General features: G+C 40.2%; 1 protein-coding gene across 3 annotated transcripts; it reads right to left on the bottom strand.

The window, feature by feature from the left end:
• Positions 1–1,466: 1,466 nt before the first annotated feature.
• On the bottom strand, positions 1,467–17,104 carry RFK (riboflavin kinase). Of its 3 annotated transcripts, XM_039567077.1 has the most exons (5): positions 8,205–8,291; positions 7,411–7,517; positions 6,459–6,610; positions 4,668–4,770; positions 1,467–4,134 (listed from the first exon to the last, which is right to left on the bottom strand). In XM_039567077.1, exons 2-5 carry the CDS (start codon positions 7,439–7,441, stop codon positions 4,004–4,006), a joined length of 417 nt encoding a protein of 138 aa, XP_039423011.1. In that variant the 5' UTR covers positions 7,442–7,517; positions 8,205–8,291; the 3' UTR covers positions 1,467–4,003. The 3 variants fall into 3 exon arrangements, with proteins under 3 accessions (XP_039423011.1, XP_019143978.1, XP_039423010.1); XM_019288433.3 differs by lacking the exons at positions 7,411–7,517; positions 8,205–8,291 and adding an exon at positions 17,012–17,104; XM_039567076.1 differs by lacking the exon at positions 7,411–7,517 and having other exon boundaries at positions 8,205–8,520.
• Between the last annotated feature and the right edge of the window lie 458 nt (positions 17,105–17,562).

Genomic DNA, 17,562 nt, shown 5'->3' with positions numbered 1-17,562 from the left:
TGGGGGATGAGGAAGATGAATGAGAATAGGATGGAAGTCAGTGTTTTAGAGAAATCCTTACTACTTTATAGATTTTCTGCTATGCTGCCTTTCTCACAGAATTACTTCACTGTATTTAGTACTTTCCTAGCATGCTGAGCTCATGATTTCATCCAAGAAAGATCATGACGAGGGCATGGTTTCTAAAAGCGGTCTCTTCAAAGCTTTTTGTAGGCTTTTAGATGCACACTGCTTTAAGAAAATCTATTTGTTCACTCTTTAGAGAGCAAATCCTTTGCCTATATGTATGTGTGCATTGTCACTACAACCATCCACTCAAAGTGTGTCCTTACACTTTTACCAAGAACCATGTCAGTCACTACCAAAACATGCAGATAAACAAGATGGGCATATTTATCTAATGTCACTGGGATAGGTGCCAATAGTTTACTCTGTGGAATTATAGTTGGAAAGCAATTCATAATACAGTAGCTCTCATACCCAGACTTGTTGGTATCATCTGGTGCATCTGTATTGCTCAAAGCTGATGTTTTTCGTTATAATCTTGTAGTATGTTTCCCAATGGAACTGCATATATGACATGACAATACCTCCGCAGTATTCCTCATTTGCATGAAAGTATTAGAAATATTCTATACATCATCAACACCTAATTAACCTAATTCCAGGGGTTTAAATAGTGTTTCATCACACACAGACTCTGTGTGTTTCATCACACACAGAGTCTGAATTTATTGCAAAGCAAAATACGGTCCAGAAGTACACTGGCAAAAAGAACTTCTTTTGTCTTCTTTATGACCTTCATGGGCTAGAGAGAACTGAAATAAGCAGAGAGCATTTACAACAGAAATTTACCGCTTATCTTTCAAAGTGGTTCAGCACTGTCAAACTATGTCAAAGGGAATAAATAGCACTCAGTGGGTAATCTACCTTAAAGGAACACAACAGGATTTTTAGCATTGCCTAAATACCTAATACTGCATAAGAGGATGCTCTTTACAGCCTCTCGTTGTGAAGAACGAAGTCTTTACAGAAAAGTGCGTGAAAGTGCTATTAGTTGTTGCCAGTATGGTCAGATGGCTAAGAGAATAGACTGAGACTTAGAATAATAGTTCCTTCACATTTTTGATAATAAACAGCTCTAGAGCTGTTAATCACTTAACACTTAACTTTACAAAGGAATCAAATGTGAGAAAGACTGATTTTTAAGCCATAATTCTTAAGTGGATTTTTTTTTTCTGTTAAGATACTCCTAAAGACCTCATGATTACCCTGTAACTTTGCAAGAGTTCTGTGGAACCCACTTGGGATTTAACCATTGCACCTTCAGTAACAAAGAGGAATATAAAATCATGGGAAGATTAAGAAATTCAAAATAAGGCAGTCACCCCCACTAAGCTTTGCATAAAACAGAGACACCTAACATTGCTAGGAGTGGCAAAGGAAAGGAAATCCAACACAAGAAGGAAAACTTTGTCGATTACAGTTCCTTTAGTAATGGTACAGCACAGCAACATCAACCAAAATACAGCTACTTGTACATAATATAAAAATATAATCCTTCATAAAGTTTATACTGTGCTCAGAATTATGTACTGAGCTTAAAAAGTGATGTATAACATTTTCTCTTAAATAATATGGTCAGCAAATGGATGTAGTAACACACTTTAATTTGAAGACAAACACAGAAAGAGCAGTTTCTTAGTTCAGTGTATCCATATATCATACCTCAGGCAGGATTTGAGAGAACTAAGTCTTTCGAGTTTTCCCTTTGCTACTGTTCTCTATCCATAGCACAGCTATGGTGAATTGAATTTTTGGTAGTGGCAATTATTACCAGATACAGAAAAGTGTTATTCAGAACCAGCTTAAGGCACCAGTTTCCACGACAGACCCATGACATTACTGGCAAAAATCAACTTTAAAGGCAGCTATGAGTGTTTAGCTACAGTACCATGATAAACAACAATCCATTGTTGACAACATATTCTGTTGACTAGTGTGGCTTTTGTTTATTCTCTAAAAGGAGTAGTAACATGTATGATTTTAACATTACTACAATCTGAAGAATGCATAAACTCTTTGCAAAAAAAAATTCTCCTTTCATCTCTCCTTTTTAAAATTCCAATCATCGATCTTGCAAGACAACTCTTTTACAGACTTTTTAGAAATACATTCCAACACATTATTTAGTAAAAGCCCACTAAATTATTTTTCTTCTTGAAAAGAAAGTATATTGTCCCATGTCCCGTGACCCTCTCTCCCAGTTGTATTGTATCTGCCTCTGCTATCAACAGCACTGATGAACAATTCATTTAAAAGAAATCAAGTTTTCTCCTGAAGTCTTAAAGAGCAAACACAAGACCTTGATTTCCTCAAGACCTCTATCCTAATAATAGCCCATGATACCAGCGAGAATTTAAAACAATATGAAGTGAAACTATCATCTTGACAGCACCTGCCACAAAGACCCAAACAGCTTCCTTGCTGAAACTCTCTTAAACTCTAGAGTGAAAAGTAGGATTCGAATACAACAGGACAAGGAGTAAATTAATCAGATTTCACTACAGAAATTGTGCGTTACATATTGAACATCGTAGTTCAGACAGAGAATCACAGCTGAAACATATTCAAAGAAGTACTCTGAATTTCAGAATATGTGCCAGACACATCACAGAGCAATGTCAAAAAGTTATGAATGTGACAGTCACTGTAGCTAACCTGGTTCCATTCACCAAGGGATAGAAAAATTTATCACAGGAAAAGAGGAGTAGATACTGAATCATATATCACATAGTTCGCAAGTATTTTTCAAATTACCATCAACTCATAGTACTTCTTCCACTTATCTATCACAAAATAGTTAGGGTTGTACGCGATCTTCGGAGATCATCTAGTCCAACCCCCACTTGTATCCCCACATTCCAGAGTAGGACTGTCTGCAACTACTTGTAAAAAATAACCAATATTCACTACAGAGTTGATATATTATGCAATAAATCCCCAAAGGCTTTCATTTGTATTCATCTACTGGGTCTGCCAAAACCTTGGCTCTTACCTGCACTTAGTGCAGAGTGTTGATGAGATTTTTCTGTGCCTTACAATAATGCCAACCTTGAAGTCAGACATTTATTGCCAGTGCAGTGAATAACCTCAAGATTTTCCTATGAAAAATACCAGCAGCACACAAAATGCAAATTTGTGTCTCACTACCTATCTTCCTTTAAGGTGCAATGAGCAGAAGTCTTGTTATATTGTTTCTGCATCTTTTGCACCTGAACCTTAAAGTTTATCAACTTTCACACTTTTATTCATTTTTTGAAATTAAGTGAAACACCTCTTCAGAATTAAACTACACAAATCACATGTTGTCATAAATTCAGTCAGCTGTGAAGAGGTATAGCTCAGATTCTAGCAACACAATGAGCAACAGTGATTTCTTCCATTTCAAATAAACTTTAAATAAATAATTTCAATTAAATTAACAGCTTCAGCCATAACAGCTGTAGTATATAATAAAAAAGAACTATAGAGAATTAATCTTGCTATTGTTATCTAATCATATCTAACTGCAGGAATTTTCTGAGTCAATCAATAGCAACATTTTCTAAGCTAAAATCCAGACCTAAGAATGACATAAAAAATGGGAAAATAAGCTGGAATGACATTATGTTAAAAACAGACATTCTTCATTAAATGAGCTAACCACACCTTAAGGTTACAATTAACTTTGGTCATGTTCTGAATGTGCTCAGATCTCTAAAGACCCAGTAACTTTAGGATACACAATTTATCTATAAGGACATAGTACAGCCTTCTAGTTCTTTTGTATGACTGGGCAAAAGAAAACTGAAATCATCTTGTACGGTTGGTTGTGATCTCAGTTATCTAACAAACATATGACACAAAAGTATCTCAGAGAGCAGTGCAAACATAAAAGCTCCATGACAGGGGACAAAATAAGAAAAAGAAATTAAAAAGAAAAAAGGCTGCATGGGTTTTCTCAGTTGTCATTTACTGTTTTGCCTTCTGGCAGATGAAAAAAGTTATCTTCTTTGAGTTTACGATGTTCTGGTAGATCTAGCTGTCTTTTTGCTTCTTCAATGTCTTCCTGAATTGCCGAAATGAGTGCATCTGAAAAAGGTAAGAATAGGGATATTTGAAAGTTGGTTTGTATTCTGAACACAGTAACAAGTGAAAATAAGGCACCACAAAACTTCAAACAACGATTACAGCAGTAGAATATAACTAGGAGGTTTGAAAGGCAGAATTCTTTGCTTGTAAAATGTCTTTTAACTTGCCAAAGTTGCATTTTACCCATTAACAGCACTACCCTCTTCTTTTCCCAAAAGACATGTTAGCAGTTCTGTTTCAATACTAACAAAACTGCATTTTAAGAAGAAATTAATACACTTGACTTTTTTGACAAGCCCATGATTTTTAAATTATTCGTCAGACAAGTGAAAGAAAAATGCGGGTTTTTAGTGTGATACATTAGAAGATGTGGGGGTATGTTTTTTGATTTTTAAGTTATGAAAAAATTTTACTGAAATTTCAAAGGCTAACAGATAAAACATCTCATGATGGAAGGAGATACAGTGAAGACACAGAACTTGCATGAATAAGACAAAAAAGAAACTAGTTTGAGGGAGACCTCCAATACTGACCTAAGGAATCAAAGTTTTTTTCCGGTCGAATGTATCCTGTTATGACTATACTAAGAATTTCTCCATAAAAGTCTTCTTTGAAGGTGTGGATAATGTGCGTTTCCTAAAGGAAGAGAAGTAAGTGAACAATTATTATGAACTTAGGAGTTTATCTCCCTCTCCGTAAGCATGCAGGCCTAACATTCAACATTCAAATTCTCCTCAACAGATAAAAATAAAAGGGACATTTAATATAGCATGTATAATCCAAAATTAAAAGGCCAGGGCTTTAGTTTTTATTAGGAAGTAGAATTGCACTTTGCATAGAATTTTAAAAAAATTACTCCCTTAAAGAGTAAAAAGTGTATAAAGAGAAAAAGAAAGAAGAAAGAAAAAACCAACAAAAAGCCCCAAACCAAACAGAAAAACCTACAAACAACAAAAAAAAACCAAGAAAAAAAGAAAAAAAAGCAAAACAAAAAAACCCTCAAAAAACAAAAACACACACCAAAATCCCCCTCAAAACAATCACCACCCCAAAAACCAGAAAAACCCAAACCAAACAAAAAAAAACAAAAAAAAACCCCCACAAAAACCAAACCAAAACTTAAAAATGAAACAAAAGAAAAAACCAAAACAAACAAAAAAAAGCCCCACCAAACAAAACCCCCCCCAAACAAATAAACAGCCAAGGAAAAAAAAAAACACCGAAACAACCCACCAATCGAACCCAACCCAAAAGAAAAAACACCAACCAATTTAAAAAACCCCCACACCCTCAGACTTGAAGAGAAATGCTTCCAAACTTCTCAGTGGTAAGATTTCCAAGGCTGGAAATGTTAAGGTTTCATCAACAAGTGGATACATTTAAATAACTATGAATACTTTGATAGAAGTAGTCAGCTCCAGGAGAGCTTTTACAACTACCTCCTAAGGGAACTGAATGATAAAATTGAACAGCAAGTCCAGACTAAGACACGGTTCCACCTTACACTCAAAACCATTTTATGCACATCTTCATCTTCAAAACAGGCCAACCCATAGCATACGCCAGCAGAGCTATCAGTTAGGAAGCTTTTAACTACTTGCTGAGAAAAGTTATCCGCAAAAAATTTTTAAAGTATACATTTGCCTAAGACAAACACTTAGAAGCAGAGATTCATGTCCAAATAAAATTGTTTTCAACATGAGAGCTCTGCAAGACTCAGGAAAAACATCAGCATCTGACAGCAAAAATCCCCAAAGCCGTCACAGCTCAGGATTTTAACTTCACCATCCTTACATCCTTATATGCCTTTAAATATTTATTCTGTACATTAAGCTGCAGCACCTCATGTATGGATTCCATCATTTAAGAACAGAATTATTTTAAAAATCATTACAAATTAAGCTGCCCCAACATCTCCTATCTGAAATGCAGATACATTGCAGAGAACAACAGATTATTACTATGTTCCAGCTCATTCTCAGGCTCTCATAACCAGTAAATTCAATGCATTTATCAAGTTTACGCTTAATTTGCTACCAGCAACTCAAGCAACCATCATTTCAAGTACTGTTATATTTTAAATTTGGAAGTAGTAAAGAAACAGTGGAACAGAAGAAAAAAAACTTTATTCAACTTCATCTGCATATTCTCTGGTTACAGAGACTATATTCTTTTCAGAATATAAATATTATATAGATAACAAATGCATTTCTAATGGTGCACAGATCCCTAGATATCATTCATCAGTCAAATCCTGCCTATCTTGTTAAAATTCATCTGGTCTTTTATTACAATAAAAATCCCACAAAAACCAAAATTCTTACCACTGATTTCTTAGTATTCTTATAGAAGGGATTCCATCCTATGCTCAAAACCATTTTATGCACATCTCCGTTTCCAACACAGGCCCATCCATAGTATATACCAGTAGAGATATCAGGTGGAAAGCTTTCAACCACTTGCTCAGAAAAGTTAGCTGTAAAAATTTTATAAAGTGTAAAGTGTGAGCGACTTTGTGCAAGTTAAGAATATAACAGGATCTTCAAATACTTAAAAGCCAAACTCTGCCTACATACTATTTACAAACATAACACTGGTGATGATAAGAATAACACAACATACCATTTGGCAAAGTATAAAACAGCTTCATAAAATTCAGTCACTGTGGCAATACCAGAGTTACTACATCTCCTACATGCACACCCACTGTATTTTATAGTTTCCTTTCTCTTCTGCAATAATAATTAATAAATATGTCATTTCTACAGCCAGAACACATTTCATTCTTAGAACAATTACTACAGCTTTACTATGATGAAAAATGAGAGGGGAAAAAATCAACTTTCTTCTGCACTATAAAAGAACATCTCAGAACTATTTATTAGTAAAATATTTGCTGATGAAACAAAATATCTAGAAGCAAATGCAATAATTATTTAGTCATCTGTCAATTTTGTACAAGTTCACTTACAGAGGCCTCTGTGGATTTGAGATTTCCTTTGAAAAGTACATATTTACAGTAAAATAAAATTTCCTTTTGACTGAATTTAACCTTCTCTCAAAATTACTATCCTACATCTATTTCCCAGCTGAATAGATCTCTTCATGCAAGATATCAAACTGATTTGAAAGGACAGTTACCAAATTTTTATCAAAGCTCCCAGACATTAACGGCTTCCTTTCCCCGTTCCCTAATACCAACACACCGTTTATAAACAAGAGAAGAATGTGACATTCTCAGATGTCAGAAATCCAGCACCATAAGCGTAACCTTACGAAGTTTCATGTCCATTAGAAGAAGTGCCATATGACCTCTGACCTCAGTGTCTGTTTAAGGCAGGTCAAAATTCTCTTGCAGTAGTCATCTGGCTGCATTTAGACAACTGAAACAGAGATGGGCAATAGGAAAATATATTCTCTGTAGGCCAAGCCCACCTGCTCTATTTCAAACTCTGCTTTACACCCCTTGAACTTTCTTCCTTGCTGCGATTCCCAATGCCTACTCTACTCCCTTCCTTATTCCTATCGGAGGTTTATGTGAAGGCATATTTTCCCAAGCTGCCACACCACAGCACCGTGAATGTGACCCTTATCTACATGCTGTACATCATGACGACCACTAGATGAAAAAAGGAACAAACATCAAAACTCAGAGAAACCTCTTTACAGACTGAGGTGTAGAAAATAACACAAGGGAGAGTGCAAGACGCTAAGCAAGGGGTGGGGGGGGAGGGAGGGAAGCGTCAGGAAAACGCTGATACCGAAGGAGGGAGGGCCGTTCTCGGAAAGCACAAGTCATAACAACAGCGCAGCTGTGCAGGGCAGCCGGGCGACTTCCGAGGTGAGGCGACCTGAGTCACAGCGCTGCTGCACCGCTGCTTGGCAGGAGCACGGCACGGCTCCGCTCGAGGGGCGCGACAGGGACCGGCTGCAGAACCCCCCGCCCGGCGCCTCACCGGCGGCAGCGCTCCCGGGGCCCGGCGCGGACCCCCAGCCCCACGGCCGGGCCCAGACCCGGGAACACCCCGCCCGTGTTGTTTCCAGGAGATGTGCCCCCCGCGCCCGCTCACCCGTGGGAATGCCCAGCTCCTTGGAGCCCCTGCCGAAGCCCTTCACCACCTCCCCGCGGCAGAAGTACGGCAGGTGCCTCATGGCCCCGCGCTAAGGCGCCGGCACCGCGGGCCCGCCGCGCCGCTGCACCGCTCACCACCGCCTCCCGCACAGGGCGCTACCAACCACAGGGGAGGAATCAGAATGCGCGCTCAGGCTTGCGATCCACGCAACGCTCCGGCGGCTCCTGCCACCCTCCAGAATGGCCGTGCCCGCCCCGCATGCCCAGTGTGCCCTCCCTTGCCAGGGGACTGCGATCCCGGCCGGAGTGGGGCGGGGCGGAGCGGGCGGGCGGAGCCGAACGGCGATCCCGGCCGAAGCGGGGCGGGCGGAGCCGAACGGCGATCCCGGCCGAAGCGGGGCGGGCGGAGCCGAACGGCGATTGAGGGGCGGGCGGTGCCTGCGAGGGGCGCCGAGCCTTGGCGTGCGCTACGAGGTACCGTCGCTCGTCAAGGCCAGCGCCGTGCCCTTTCCTGCTGCCCATGGGTTTCGTCACACTCGGCTCTCCGAGGGCAGTTGGGTCTGGTCCGTGCTGCAGTTTCTTCCGATGGAAACTGCGCAGTGACAGCTGTGACTGTTCTGCACCAGCTGCCACGTCCTGACCCTCGTACCCGAAAGGCTGCACCTCGCACCCTGCGCCACGCGTGGAGACAGGGATTGTTGCTCCCTTGGTAGCCCTAAATTTGCCTTTTCGCTCAGAAAAGGCCAAATGCTTCAGTGCACAGCAGACATTCAGGAAAGCCCCGAGAACAGGTCGTCTTTTGTGACATGCTCCAGCGAACTGTAGTTGCGTGCTTAAAACAATTCAAACCACCAAAACCCAACAACAAACCAAACTAAAACCAAACCAAAAAATCAAACCATTTTTACTCACCTCTGCTTTACATCATGCTCACATCTCCCTTTCTGCCATTACTGCTGGTAGTACCGGGATCTCCTTTGGAAAAAAACCATCAAGACAACAGTGCTCATCCTGTGTTCACTCAGCTTAAAGGAAAATAAAGGGTAACTGAGCATTTCTCTTCCTTCACTTCCTGTCTCCAGTTGATCTTCATGTTGATGAAGCTCATTAATGTATTTAGATGATTAACACTCTTTTTTCTATTGCCCTGATCCAACTTAAATAAATTCCAGATTGCATGAGTTCAAAATAGTAGTATTGTGGAAGATGTCCATAATCTTGGTAAATTACAGAGCAGCCAACCTGCCAGCACACAGTCTCTTTGTATCAGTGATACAATAGGCCATTTGAGTTCTGGGGTCTCATTCAGCACTGCTGTGCTGCACATAAGCATATTTGTGTTTAAAGACATAACTGTTATCCAGAAACACCATCCAGAAAATCCCCGAAGTGAATTGCCACTTTCTTTTCCTTCCCCCCTTCTAGAACAGAGCTTCTAATTTCACCAGTTTGATATAAGTCATAAAAATATTTCAGGACTTACCTCTAATTTAGTTTGCTATTTTTTAATGTGGAAAAGCAATGTAAACATCCTTGGCTTGTGTTTGTATTTAATTGTATTCCAAATAAATAACTTTTTAAAATGGGAACTGTTCTGAGAAACTGACTTATATATCATCTTATAAAGCACTGACTGTTCATGGAAGCTGTGGACACAAGCTGTTTTATATAAAAAGGCAAAAAAAAGTTATAAGTGATTTTGCCTCAAACTTATCCTCTTCTTTTCCTCTTTCATTTCTCTTATCCCAACTCCCTGCTATCCTTTTCAGGATAACATTCAAATTCATTACGTCAGTTTTAGTAGCTTTGATTGTCTTAGAGAATCACCACATGTGTAACTGGAACTAGCAACAGAGTGGTGATGGTATACATGTAAGAAGAAAAAGTGGGAGAAAAATATCCTAAGTATGCTACTGGCAGGTCAGTTCTGTTCTGCTGTCTCTGAGTGTGTAGAGAATAGTGCTACAAAGAGTGTTTAAAGTGGTATTTCGTCATGGAAGTGTCTTGGATATGAAGTCCAAATCTGGAAGTCATTGCCTAGTTGCTTAGCTAATGACACACCATTAACAGTTGACAGTGTGACCTCATGGCCATTAGCATTGCTAGTTTATTTTAACTGAAAAGCAAGAAACGGAAACAAAACCCCTCTATTTTCTGGAATGAGTTTCCTCCCAATATTTGTATTCAAGGACATACACATTTGTGTTCTACCCCCTCTTCTCCACGCCCCCTTTTTTTTTAAACAAATCCATCTCTTCAGAACAGATGCTGATGTTCTTGTGATATCCACACGATGGCACGCAGTGACTTCTTTTTCAGTGTCTGTAGGTTTGGGCAAAAGGTTTACAATCTCAGCAACTAAGAAAACCTTGAGAAGTACTAAGGCAAGAAAGTATTTGTTTAAGAACTATGTGGTTAAGTAATTTCACAGAAGTCTAACTGACAAATTCTATCTCATTCTGTCAAACAGTCATAACATTAATAATTTCTATCAGTAATCATGATGGACTGCCATGATCCAGGTAAAACATTAGCTGTCCTTCATACTATGTCCTTGTTTTTATTTCGTTACTAAGTATACTGTTCATATTGGAGAGGGCAGATCTTGAACAAGTCGAATTTAATTATCTCAACTGAAATTCAGAGTCGTTTACTAAAATTTAGTAGATTTAGTAGATATGTTTCTTCTAAAAACATCATCAAATTTTAGTGATGAACATGTCTCCTAGCACTGCCAGTCAAGAGAAGAACAATTTGATAGTTCCTACCTCCAGTGAGAAAACTCAGGCACTGTGTCAGGCAGCTAGGGAGGAACTTCTGTTCCCTGCTTATGCTACTTCACCTGTAGTTATTGTTGTCAGTGAAAAGTATTTTTCTTTTTATATATTTATATCTATATGTACATATAGATATACGGCCACAGAAACAAGAAGAAAGGAGAGCATGTGTTACAGCACCTGTGTAGGACCCGTGTCAGGTTACCTAACTGAACATAAGCTTTGAGGACTCATCATACTAACCAACATTTAATGCAGAGTAGAACATACTCTTTTCATCTTGTTTTGCAGTAAAACATAAGACTTGTATCACATCATAACCCTGTTCCAGAGTCCCTGTCTCTTATTACTGTGCTGCAAAAGCCTGCATTCCTATGCAGGACTTAAGGTGAGAGCAGGAATATCCTGTTTCCTTCATGTGGTGTGGAAAAATAGCAAAACCATATCTGCTGGATACCAGAATATTCTAGGACTGTCCCAGCCAAACTGGAAATTCTGGTTACACCAGGCTCAGTGAAATATTCAGGAGCTGACTCAGAGAAAAGAGTGCCATGTAGTAAAACTAGTAGCATTTTAGCCAGTTCCTTGGAAGTTTCCATTCCCAGCATGACAAAACACTCATTGATTCAGGAGTTCAATTCAAGGACGCTCTGGCACTCCGTATTTTTAGTGTGCTGAAACCAGGTGATGAAATCAAAGATATGTACAAAACACTCTTGCTAGAATGTCTAACAAATACCTGCTTTGAAAGTATTTTTTCTGTATTTTAGTCTGGAATATAAAACCACAGAAGTTATTCTTTTACTTTAAAAAAAAAATTATCTTTATTTTTAGCAGTCTGAAGTTTTGTTCTGGTTGAATGGACCACTCTCTTCTAGGAGAAGTACTTGCACATTAGTATGATGGTACCAAGACTGTGTTAGATTACAGTGAAGCAACAGGTACTATCAATGTCTGTATAACAAGGCATAGCTGATATTATCTACTGAACATCTTCTGATAATTACATAAAATTCCAAGAACTACAATTTGTATGTTACTAAACTATGTGTGAAAGACAAAACTGGTGCATTTCAGATATTTTAGAAATATTACATAAAGGCAGAGAACTTGATGCCTTTTGAAAGTCTATGTCGATTCTCAAGGATTCCTCCAGCTTTTGAATCCCTATTTCTCTCTCTAGTGTCTTTTCTCCACACCAAATCCTCAATTAGCTCCTTGAAAAATGCACAGCATTGCTTTCAGCTAGCTTCCCATTGTCTCTGCGCAGCCCTGTATTGTGCCATGCGGACATGCTTAATGGTTAGTGCTCAAAATTCTCTAAATTTTAATACTGCTGAAGAAACTGAGCCTTTAAAAAAAAAAAGCCCTTAAATGCATTTTAAGTTCCTTCCTCTTTGTCCATGTTCCAAAATATGTTTAATAGGTGTCTCAGATTAAATAACTGTAATTAACTAGTTCTGATTAGGCTAAATCATATGATGGCCATCTGAATGGCAGGTGCATTGTCACACATATTTTTTTTCAGACACAGTTTACCCAGATCAAGGTATTTGTGACCAGTCTGTCTCATATTATAAAAGCAACCTTCAATTAATTGTATGGCAAAATATTCAGGAGAATCCTACCAACAGAGGCTTTGGGAGCGCAAGAAAAGTAATACCGGGCAAGGCAGCTCAGGTAGCTTACCACCTTGAAGATAACTAAATGAGATTCTCATGTGTTTCACAGACTCTAGTCCAAAATATCTTGCATTTCTCAACAATCAACACAGATTGCTATCAGGACTCTCACAATGGAATGTAGAAGAACAAGACTGGGATGGTGACATGGGCTAGGAGATGTTTACTGTACTGTCATGATGTTTGCAGATGAATAGATGTTAGGCAACTTGGAGGTCAGTGTCAAGCTATTTCTGTAGAAATGGTGTGTAAGAGACCAATTTCTTACAGGAGGCAACTGAGATAGCTGACATCTAGTAAGAAAGTAATAAACAATGGGACAGGCAATGGATTTTTCAGCTCATTAAATTTAAGATACCAGAAAAAGCTTCATTTCAGATTTTGGTGAACCTGCATAATTTCTGCTTCTTGTGAGTTGGAAAGCAAACAAAAATAATATACCAAATATTTTCTGACCCAGAACTTAATACTACTTGGCTGTTAATTTCTGCTTTACGTGGCAAAGAATAGAAGACAAAGGTGCTAAAGGTTTATAGAAAAGGGCAATCACTCCGAGGGAAAAGCCTGTTAGAAAGGTGTAAGCTCAAGCAGGAATAAGTATGGAGATAAAAGGAGCAGGTATTTGATGTTTATGAAACTTTGTAAGTTTGGGAACACTTTACAAAATAAAGTAAATCAGTTTGTCAAAACTGTTTGTCTTTACTGCAAGAATTGGTTTCACAACGATATAAAGAATAAAAAAATTGAACCATTGACCACTGAATTAATTCATGGAAATGCCATGAAGAACAGTACCCTCTCAAAACCACAAGAGATGCACTGCCCCTGTGGTAGATTTGCTTTTTTATGTCCAGGAGTACCCTGCCTAGGCACTGATCTCTATTCTCTTTACAGAAGAGATTTTGTTAGTTTTCAGCCTCCGAGGGACAAAAGTTTTTCACCTACGCAGTAACATCAGAAAGAGCAGAAAATGAAAATTATTGCCCTAGTGACTGACATTACGAGGAGGATACAATGAAGGAAGCAGCTACAATGTTTTTCCTTGCATACTAATCATCATTTTTACCATCATTTTCTTCTTTCCTTGCCTGGGCTTGCTGTCTCAGCCTTGATAACAGAGTAAGCAACAGGTGAGCAAACAAGAAAGATTCTGGTGAAAATTTCTCATTGCTAAAAGGAATCTGTAGTTTGTAATACTCCTGCTCCTACCCGTATGTGCTGCATGTTCAAGGCATGCCTGCATTTGTGACAGCACTGCCATCTGTAAAAGGTAACCATTCTTTCAGTAGCAATCTTCTTACTGTTGCCTGTTGAAGAACTAGCCCTAGTCATTGCTCATGTCTGCCACTGCGAAGAGATCCAAACGTGCCATTTGACTGCAACCTCATGACTTAACACAGGAAATATTTCCACAACAACGAGGGAAAAGTGTTAGCCATAATTTCCTTGATATTTGAGCTCCATCCCATTTGCCATGCACGCAATCCCAGTAGTCTTGCAAGCAGCCTGTGCCAGACACATCAGTGCTGCGGACAGAAGCATTGGGCTGCATCAGTCTCCCAAAAGTTGCCCCACTACAGGCAGACTGCAGTGACTGGTCCTTGCTAGTAAGCCTAGCTGGGTGCTGCCCTACTCATTTTCTTAGTCACACCAAAGCTATAAATACAAGAGACATGTACAAAGAAGAATCCCAGAAGTAATACAAGGCTTGCTCTGAATAATGCAGCTGGTATGTTTGTTGAAAAATTAATTATATTGTGGAAGCACTGTGTGCTGCTTCTTCAATTCTCCCAGTTAAGCTGCATCAATCCCCCCTCCCCACCCCCCCAAAAGAACAACAAAAACCTTCCCAGCCAAACCAAATAAAACCAAACAAAACCCCAAAGCTCACGATTGTTTTAGGACATCTCCTATTCCACTTACTTTCTCAAGGGTATCCTGAGCGGCAGAGATTCAAAACAAGTAATCTAAATCAATACTAGTTTCATGTGGAGATGTTCTACCAGTTTTTCTACATTATTAATATCCCTACCTCCTGCACATGGATCGCTTATTTTGCCCCACACTGTTTACCTTGGTAAAGAAATAGCAGTGGCAACCCATAATTTATGCTACAAAACAGGTTGAGCAGAAAATTCAGTAGAGCCTGTTTTACATTACAGAACTAATTACCCCCAAAACTAAGGGTTTTTCATAGCCATCATCAGTGTCGTATCAGACAGGTTTAATAAAAAGATTAATATAATCCTTCATTGCGTAAAATATAAGCCAGTGATTCATGAGTACTGTCAACCATGTACTTGCACATGTACGTGGCAACCAGAATGTTCTAACATGGAACAGATATTTTGAGATATTGCAAAACATTTACTACTGAGTGAGAAAGGCCACCATATCCTGGGGTGGTTTGAATGATCTTCTACTTTCTTCCTTGACAGCAGAGAAGAAATAGTATTTTCTCACATCAGACAAGTGACTTCAACTATCATTAACTGTCTCTGTAGGTAAGTAAGAAAGTGGCACAAAAGCACTCAAACTGTTTAATCTGATGTTGAGAATATACAAAAAGATGAGCAAACTAACATCTTCTTCTCTTAAGGAGAAATCAAGCCATAGAAGACAATCTGCTTAAATATCTGTTTTGATCCACATTTGTTTTTATGCCAAATATTTAATAAATATTTACAGCCCATAGTAGGCCTATAAACTAGAATATAAGTTTCTGAACCTGTTGCCTTGTGAAAGAACTTCGAATCATAGAATGGTTTGGATTGAAAGGGACCTTAAAAATCCTCTAGTTCCAGCCCCCCAACATGGGAGGGACACCTTTCACTTGACCATATTACTCAGAGCCCCATCCAACCTGGCATTAAACACTTCCAGGCATGAAGCATCCACAACTTCTCTGGGCAAACTGTTTCAGCACCTCACCAGCCTCACAGTAAAGAATTTCTTCCTTATATCTAGTCTATTATCAACAGTTTAAAGCCATTACCCCCTGTCCTATCACTAAATATTCCTGTTAAAAGTCACTCTCACCCTTTATTTAAGCCCCGTTTAGGAATTTAAAGGCTGCTCTTAGGTCTCCCCAGAGTCTTCTCTTCTCCATCCTGATCAACACCACCTCTCTCAGCCTCTTATTCACAGGACAGGCACTGCAGCCCTTTGATCATCTTAGTGGCCCTCCCCTGCATTTGCTACAAAAAGTCCTTATGCTGGGGGCTCCAGAGCTGGACGTAGCACTCCAAGTGGGGTCTCTTAAGAGCAGAGTAGGGGGGCAGAATCCCCTTCCTTGCCCTGCTGGCCACACTGCTTTGGATGCAGCCCAGGATACAGCTGGCTTTCCAGGCTGCAAGCACACATCGCCACGTCACATTAAGTTTCTTGTCAGCTGACATGCCCAAGTTCTTCTCTGGTCTGCTTTCAATCCATTCTCCTCCCAGCCAGTATTTGTACTTAGGATTGCCCCAATCCAAGTGCAGGACATTGTACTTGGCCTTGTTGAACATCATGAGGTTTGCATGGGCCCACCTCTCAAGCCTATCAAAGTCCCTCTGGATGGCATCCCTGCCCTCCAGTGTGTTGACCACACCACATAGTTTGGTATAGTCAGCAAACTTTCTGACTTAATACCAAATGACCCAGAAGTTTGATATATCCTGAAAAATCTTTGAGAAGCTGTGAAATAACACACAGCATCAGCAAATGCAGTTACACTTTTTCTAGTCTTCCCGTTCACCACACTGCCCTGTTTCTGACACCTCACTCTCCACATCACTCCTTAATAGACATGTCGTAATCCTCCCGAATGCTGAATTTAGAAACAAAGAAGCAAATTTTGTCAAGCATGGTGCTGTGACCATTTCCCTGGGGAGCCTATTCCTTTGCCCAGTCACCCTCCCGGTGAAGAACATTTTCTTGATATCCAACCTAAACCTCCCCTGACGCAACTTCAGGCCATTCCCTCGGGTCCACAGAGAAGAGATCAGTGCCTGTCCCTCCTCTTCCCCTCATGAGGAAGTTGTAGACTGCAATGACATCTCCCCTGTGTTTCCTCTTCTCCAGGCTGAAGAGACCAAGTGACCTCAGCTGCTCCTCATACGGCTCCCCTCAAGGCCTTTCACCATCTTTGTGACCCTTCTTTGGACACTCTCTAATAGTTTGATGTCTTTCTTACACTGTAGCACCCAAAACTGCCCTTAGTGCTCGAGGTGAGGCCGCCCCAGTGCAGAGCAGAGCGGGACAATCCCCTCCCTTGCCCAGCTGTCGATGCTGTGCCTGATGCACCCCAGGACAGGGCTGGCCCTCCTGGCTGCCAGGGCATTGCTGACTCATGTTCAACTCACCATTGACCAGGATCCTCAGTTTCCTTTCCATGGCACTGCTTTCCAGCATCTCATTCCCAGTCTGTCCATACATCCAGGGTTGCCCCATCCCTGGTGCAGATTCCAGGACTTTCCCTTGTTGAACTTCACAGGGTTGGTGATTGCCCAGACCCCTGATTTGTCAAGGTCTCTCTGCAGGGCCTCCCTGCCCTCAAGGGAGCCAACAGCTCCTCCCAGATCTGTATCATCTGCGAACTGGCTCAGTATCCCTTCCAGTCCTGCATCCAAGTCATTTATGAAGATGTTGAAGAGCACAGGGCTGAGGAGCCCTGTGGAACCCCACCAGTGAGAGGTCTCCAGTCTGATGTCACCCCATTCATTGTAACCCTTTGTGCCTGACCCGCGAGCCAGCTGCTCACCCATCCCATGATGTGTTTATCCAGCTGTGGGCTGGACATCTTGTCCAGAAGGATCCTCTAGGAGAAAGTATTGAAAGCTTTACTGAAATCCAAAAAGATTGCATCGACTGACTTAAGGGTATTTAAAGATCAAGCTAATTCTGATTTCAGATA

Source organism: Corvus cornix, chromosome Z (assembly GCF_000738735.6).
Source record: "Corvus cornix cornix isolate S_Up_H32 chromosome Z, ASM73873v5, whole genome shotgun sequence".
Taxonomy (NCBI): Eukaryota; Metazoa; Chordata; class Aves; order Passeriformes; family Corvidae; genus Corvus; species Corvus cornix.
The sequence above is the reverse complement of the archived record's forward strand: the minus strand, read 5'-3'. Positions and strand labels throughout refer to the sequence as shown.

Excerpts from the sequence above, each read along its gene's own strand:
- RFK (XM_019288433.3), bottom strand. The coding sequence starts at position 17,099 with ATGGGGCAACCCTGGATGTATGGACAGACTGGGAATGAGATGCTGGAA. Across the intron at positions 6,611-17,011 it reads ACTGAGGATCCTGGTCAATG|CTAACTTTTCTGAGCAAGTG; the intron begins GTGAGTTGAACA and ends AAATTTTTACAG. Across the intron at positions 4,135-4,667 it reads AAAAAACTTTGATTCCTTAG|ATGCACTCATTTCGGCAATT; the intron begins GTCAGTATTGGA and ends TACCTTTTTCAG.